Source organism: Artemia franciscana, chromosome 7 (genome assembly GCF_032884065.1).
Source record: "Artemia franciscana chromosome 7, ASM3288406v1, whole genome shotgun sequence".
Taxonomy (NCBI): domain Eukaryota; kingdom Metazoa; phylum Arthropoda; class Branchiopoda; order Anostraca; family Artemiidae; genus Artemia; species Artemia franciscana.
The window spans coordinates 14,198,025-14,205,162 of NC_088869.1; the positions used below are offsets into that span (position 1 = coordinate 14,198,025).

Sequence of the window (7,138 nt, forward strand, 5' to 3'; positions counted from 1 at the left end):
TGGTGTCAGATTTCGCCAATATTACTTAACAACTTTTCGAGGCGGTACTGCAAGGCTGACGACAAGGATGAGAAAATAGAGAATGTATCTGAACCTGACCTATTTGCTGACCAATCAGAAAACCAAATAACGGAAATCAGATTGATGTAGCCGAAGTTTTTTCTCCAAAATGGTTAACCACTAGAAATTGATTTTTTTTTTTTTCAAAAATGAAAGCTGAAGATTTGAACAGATTTCTTGTACAGGAATTCTGCATTAAAGTTTAATTCTGCATTAAAGCATAAGCACGTCAGAAAAAATACAATGATAAAATAAATGCTAAGGGATAAACATAGTTACAAAGTTATATCAATTATTAAAATGTGAAACAAAATAGGGAACGAAAGAGTTTTTGTACCTCATGGTCAACAATTGGGGACACAAGTCAAGTTGGGTATTTGGAGCTCTACAAGCACTAAGTCTTGCATTAGGAAGGATTAGGGGGTTTTCTTTGAAGGGGGGAAGAAAACGTCTATGATAGTCAGAACTAAGGTACTTGTGCCCAAAGTTCATGGTAAGGAAGTGACGTTGTGATTCCAATGTAGTGAGTTCAAGTCTAGCCAAACCTTCATCGTAAGTAGTATAGGACGTCCCCAGTATAGATTTTATAGGTCTTTTTTGAATGCTTTCAATTTTGGAACATTGGGATGTGGTTAACCCAGGGTGTCAGACAGGACAAGCGTATTCAAGACAAGGTCTTAAATAAGAAAAATACATTATTTTAAGGTTCTTGATTGATTTGGGAACCGTTTGAGAAGGGAGAAATATTTAAGGAGGAAACCGCCTGTTTTAAATAAGTGAAAAGAGTGAGATTTCCATTTAAGGTCATTGTCCAAATGCAATCCAAGCAGCTTAACCATGTTTAAATTTGGAATGCAAAGGTAATTATTGTTTGGGGGTACATTTTTTAAAAAGGAGAATAGCATTAAATTGCTTTTCAGAATGCTTAGATTGAGTTTAACATTGTCAAGGTCGTTCTTTAAGTTATTAATGAGTGATTCAAGTTTAACGCCCAAAGTGTTAGGGGTTTGACAAAGGTTAAGTAATGTCAATTAATCTGCAAATTTAAAAGTGTTGTCAAAGTTTGGTAAAACATTGTTAAAAACAATTAAAAACACTAAAGGACCCAATTTAATCCCTTGGGGTGCTCTACAGGAAATCTAGGTAAAACCTGATGAATCTCCGTTAGGGAGGACTACAAATTGGTCACGATCAGACAAAAAACTAGCTACCATACATAAAACAAAATCTCTGACACCTAAAGCCCTTGCATTATCAGTAACTGTCTGATGATCCAAGTTGTCAAAGGCTTTGCTAATATCAGCAAAAACAGCCTCAACGTAGGAAATACTTAACTCAAGATGTTTGAAAACAGTGTCAAGTATAGAACATAAACAATGGGTGGTGCTATGATTCGGCCTTAAGCCAAACTGACTTGGATTAATTTTATCTTGAATATCGTCAAAGAGGAAATAGTAAATAAAACTTTCAAAAATTTTAGAGAAAATAGAGGTTTTTGATATTGGTCTTAAGTCGGAGGGAACTTTTGGGGTCTTGTTTTTCGGTGTAGGTGACATAATAGCTCGCTTAAAACACACTGGAAAAATACCATCTACAAAACATTGGTTAAAAATTGCAGTTCGAGGTACACTTAAATAAGGGGCACATTTCACACTCAATTTGGTAGGGATATCACCTGGGTATACTGACTTATTTGTATCAAGATTTTCGAGTTTAAGCCGAGTCTGATGTATTTCAATCACAGGAATTTCACTCACTGCACTGTTCGCCGGTGTATTTTGGAGTGGCGGGTGAGCTTTACAAGTTGAAGCAAAATAATCATTTATGATGTCCGCAGTCACAGGGTCGCCATTACTATCCAGCAAGAGAAACTTAGAAGAGACCTTTCCCATGAGATCTTGGATACATTTGTGGAAATTTTTAGGGTTAGAATACAGTAACTTATTGAGCACGTGAGCACTGTGCTCTTTTCTTGCTTTACAGATTTCACTAATAACAATGTTTCGAAGTTTTCGAGATTATTGGAAAAATCCTTCCTTAAAGAGTTTATCGCATTCATTTATTAGGCACAAAATTTTTTTATCTATCCATGGTTTACAAGTGGATTTGCGATTGACTTTTTTCACTGGAAACGTGTCACAGTATAACTGGAAAAGTTCTGCTGAAAACTTAGAAGTCATTTCATCACCATTAGTAAGACATAGGATATTGGCCCAGGATTTGGAGCTAAGTTTTACTTTGAAATGGGAAATCTTCTCGTCAGTAATGGGCCTATTTGAATAACTGATCAATGGTTTAGGGGGAAAGAATGATAAAGTTGTCCAAAAGATTCATAGATGATCACTTGTCCCAAATGGAAGGGCAATTTTTGGGGCAAAATAGTAATCTTCAATTTTGGTAAAAATCAAGTCTAGGGTTTTATCACTCTGTGTAGGCGACCTGACAACCTGATCAAGACTAAGAGCAGCGCTAAGCCACTTTTGGTCTAGCTCATTAAAATCACCACATAATGTAATTGCAGCAAAGGGGTACTTGCGGCAAATTCTGTCAGTATAAAATTGCAGGTATGCCGTCAGCTCCTTCTTAAATCCACTACGAGGAGGGTAATAAATAATACAAAAAATCATGCAAGATACGTCTTTTGGGAGGTTTTTGGGTCTGGTCCAGAGCCATAAAACTTCAGTTTTTGAATTGTTCTCTATTTCAGGAGCTGAAAGAATCCGATTTGGGAGGGTACACTTACAAAAAAAAGCCACTCCTCCACCATGAGATAGAGGAATACCACCTTTGCCCAATTTGGCTTAAAATGATTAAGCCCCAGTCTGTGGGAAATGGTAGACAAAATTTTGTAGAAGATCTGATATGCTACTGAAGGAAAAGAGGGAGCGAGGGCAATTAAGCCGTGTCGGCAGCGACATACATCGTATCTGTGGTCTGCTGGCACAAATATTTTAAGCCCTGTCTTCGTTATGGCGTTTTTCGGCCGAGACGGCTGGGGTGGCTCATAGTGAAGACAGGTTTTATCGCCGTTTTTGTTTTACCGCCGTACAGAGTAGACATTTTGGCTGAAAACACATAAACTAAACAATACAATTTGTCATTCATCTTAGTTGTACTCCAACATTTCTTTACGTTCCTGTAAAACCGCAAACGCAACACAAATGACTCAAAATTTTCTGCAGCTCCTGAAATAAGACTTCGCGTTATAATTTTTTTTCCAAAGACAACGAAAACGAAAACTGTGGGGCTTTACTGAGTTTTCGGAAGAAGAATAACTATTACAACCGAAGGTTCGAGAGAACCAGAGAAATTGTACTAAATTCTTTTTGTTCTTGGTGTATAAGGCGATTTGAGGTTTTAAATGGGACTTTACTTATTTGAAGAACCGCTTTGCTTTTACTTGAAAAAGAAGAACGCAAATCTGGCTCTGGAGTTGCGAGAAAACCGTTTCTAGTTTTTTAGCCCCCTCCTGTAAAATTCTAGCTATGCACCATAACACCTTTTGGAATAACATAGATTAGTCTTTTTGAAAATTTATGGCACTTGTGACGAGGTCGGAAGAGCCAATAGCTCATATGGTATGACCTCTAGCAAAATCTAGGAATCAATAGATTGCTTTAAAAGGAAAATCAAAGTCTTAATGCCGGTCGGGATTTAAAATAAGAGCTATGAGTCACGAAGTACTTCTAAATATTAAAGTTCATTAAGATCTGATCACCCACTCGTAAGTTAAAAATACCTAAATTTTTCTAATTTTTCCTCTCCCTTCAGCCCCCGCAGATGTTCGAATCGGGGAAAACGACTTTATCAAGTCAATTTGTACAGCTCCCTGACACGCCTACCAATTTTCATCGTCCTAGCACGTCCAGAAGCACCAAACTCGCCAAAGCACTGAACCCACCATCTAACTCCCCCAAAAAGAGCGGATCCGGTCCGGTTACGTCAGTCACGTGTCTACGACATTTATAAGCATTTTTCAAAATTTCTGGCTTCCCCCTCCAGCTCCCCCTAATGTCAACAGATCTGATCGAGATTTGAAACAAGAGCTCTTAGACATGAGTTACTTCTAAATATCAAGTTTCATTAAGATCCGGTCACCCGTTCTTAAGTTAAAAATACGTCAATTTTTCTAACTTTTCCAAATTAACAACCCCCAGCTCCCCCAAAGAGAACGGATCCTTACCAATTATGTCAATCTCGAATCTATAACTTGTACTTCCCATCAAGTTTCTTCCCATCAAGTTTCATCCTGATATCTCCACTCTAAGCGTTTTTCAATATTTCCTGTTTTAAAGAATTCTGTTTCCCCCCTCCAACCCTCTATGTCCCCGGATCCGATTCCAATTGAAAGTGGAGCATCTGAGACATAACATTCTTCTATACATCAAGTTTCATTAAGGTCCGATCACCCATTCGTAAGATACCTCGATTTCACGTTTTCCAAGAATTCCGGCTTCCCCCTTCAACTCCCTTCATTGTCGCCAGATCTGGTCGGGATTTAAAATGAGAGTTTTAAAGCACAAGATCCTTCTAGATGTCAAATTTCATTAAGGTCTAATCACCAGTTCGTAAGTTACAATCACCTCATTTTTTTCTAATTTTTCTGAATTACTCCCCCCCTCCAAATCCACCAAAGAGAGTGGATCCAGTCCGGTAATGTCAGTCACCTATCTTGTACCTGTGCTTATTCTTTCCACCAAGTCTCATCCTGATCTCTCCGCTTTAAGCATTTTCCAAGATTTTCGGTCCCCCCGTCTAAATTACACTGGGTCCGGTAGGGATAAAAAATAAGAGATTTGAGTTTCGAGGTCCTTCTAAATATGAAATTGTCATTAAGATACGATCACTCTTTCGCAAGTTAAAAATGCCTAATTTTGTCTTATTTTTTAGAATTAACCCCCCCCCAACTCCCCCAAAGAGAGCAGATCCGTTCTAGTTATGTCAATCCCGTATCTAGGACTTGTGCTTATTTTTCCCACCAAGTTTTATCCCAATCCCTCCACTCTAAGCATTTTCCAAGAGTTTAGGTTCCGCCTCCCCCAACATCCCCTTCACCGGATAAGATTGAAATTCAATATAAGAGCTCTGAGACATGATATCCTTCCAAACATCAAATTTTCATTAAGATACGATCACTCTTTCGCAAGTTAAAAATACCTCATTTTTTCTAATTTTTTAGAATTAACCCTCCCCCCACTTCCCCAAAGAGAGCGGATCCGTCCCGGTTATGTCAATGACGTATCTAGGACTTGTGCTTATTTTTCCCACCAAGTTTCATCCCAAACCCTCCAACCTAAGCGTTTTCCAAGATTTTAGGTCCCCCCCTCAATTCCCCCAATGTCACCAGATCCAAGCGGAATATAAAATAAGAGCTCTGAGACACGATATCCTGCCAAACTTCAAATTTCATTAAGATCCGATCACTTCTTCGTAAGTTAAAAATACCTCATTTTTCTAATTTGTTCCTATAAAAAGAGGTGTTTACTAACTTAGTTTTAAAACTAGGAGGATGTTTTCTTTTGAAATATCTGATAAATCCTCACGGGAATCCCCTCACGGAAAACTCCTCCGTAAAAATTGCATCCAACGTAAAACCAAAAAAAGGTGCTAGTTAGGCCCTTTGCTTATGTTGACGACTACATGTTTTCAAACAGTTCGTGGTAACGAACTGTATATAAGGAGCGACCCAGCTCAGTAGTAACCAAAACTCTAAAAAATGGATTTTGATACCAATAGCTACATCAAAAGAATTGCATTTTAATGCTAATTTTAAATATATAAGTTTCATCAAGTTTAGTCGTACCCATCAAAAGTTACGAGCCTGAGAAAATTTGCCTTATTTTAGAAGATAGGGGGAAACATCCCCTAAAAGTCATAGAATCTTAACGAAAATCATACCATCATATTCAGCGTATCAAAGAACCCTACAGTAGAAGTTTCAAGCTCCGATCTACAAAAATGTAGAATTCTGTATTTTTTGCCAGAAGGCAGATCGCAATGCGTGTTTCCGTGAAACAAACAAACAAATCACGGATATGTTTGTTGTTGTTTTTTTACATTCGTAAAAATTAAAAGTTCTAGTTGCCTTTTAAGTAACCAAAAAATTGGAGGGCAACTAGGCTTCCTCCCCCGCTTCTTTTTTTCTCATAATCATTCGATCAAAACTACGAGAAAGCCATTTAACCAAAAAATAAATATGCAAATTTCGTTTTATTTATTGATCTGCAGAGCGCCAAAATCAAAACATGCATTGATTCAAAAACGTTCAGAAATTAGATAAAAAAAACAAGTGTTTTTAACTGGAAGTTTGACTCTTTCTCTCAACTCTGCTCTTTAAAACAGTAAAAAACTTTAGCGTAAAGAGCGGGGGGTTGATGAGAAAGCAGCCCCTTTCATATACGAAGTAATTTCTGTTCGTTTTAAGTTTTAATGTCACTCCTTACTTTCAGTTAAAAAAACTTGTTTTTTTATTTAATTTCCCATAAAAATAAATGTACACTTGTTATACAAATAATAAAAATTACGATCAAAGCCTATTAGTGGAAAGATGATTAATAACATGATCTATAATGACCCTTGACAAATAATAATATATTCGGGGGGCACAATGCAAAGATGAATTCTTTTTTATGGAAAATAATCATTTTGTTTCCGGCCTGTGAAAAACAGAATTTAACCCCCGTTCGTGCCTTCCCATAATGTATACACAATCTCCAACAAAACACATTTTCAATTATCTCTTTTGACGCCAACAGACAGCTGGTAGTACAATTGAAACATCAGCGGGGGGCTTGTTTGCAGGGGGGTTCTAAGCTCTCGTTATTCTAGTAATGAACACATACAGGGATACATTATTATTGTATAAACGTGACACCCTGGCCAAACCCTTTTTGAAGTCAGGAGAGGGTGAAATCATGTGGTTACATGGGGGTGATGTATTCTGTTTCTGTTGAGGGTGTCAGGGAAATGGCCGAACATTATTGCATGATATACGTATAAGCTGTGTTTTTCGACAGTGGGAAAAATAAGCTTGTTAATAGGATTTGTATTATGGCTTCATAGGCAAGGGGCTCAAGAC

At 37.5% G+C, this 7,138-nt stretch overlaps 1 protein-coding gene across 1 annotated transcript; it reads right to left on the reverse strand.

Annotated features, from left to right (window-relative positions):
• Positions 1–1,199: 1,199 nt before the first annotated feature.
• Positions 1,200–1,952, reverse strand: LOC136029609 (uncharacterized). Its single transcript, XM_065708112.1, has one exon. The coding sequence runs from the start codon at positions 1,950–1,952 to the stop codon at positions 1,200–1,202; it is 753 nt and encodes a 250-aa protein (XP_065564184.1).
• Between the last annotated feature and the right edge of the window lie 5,186 nt (positions 1,953–7,138).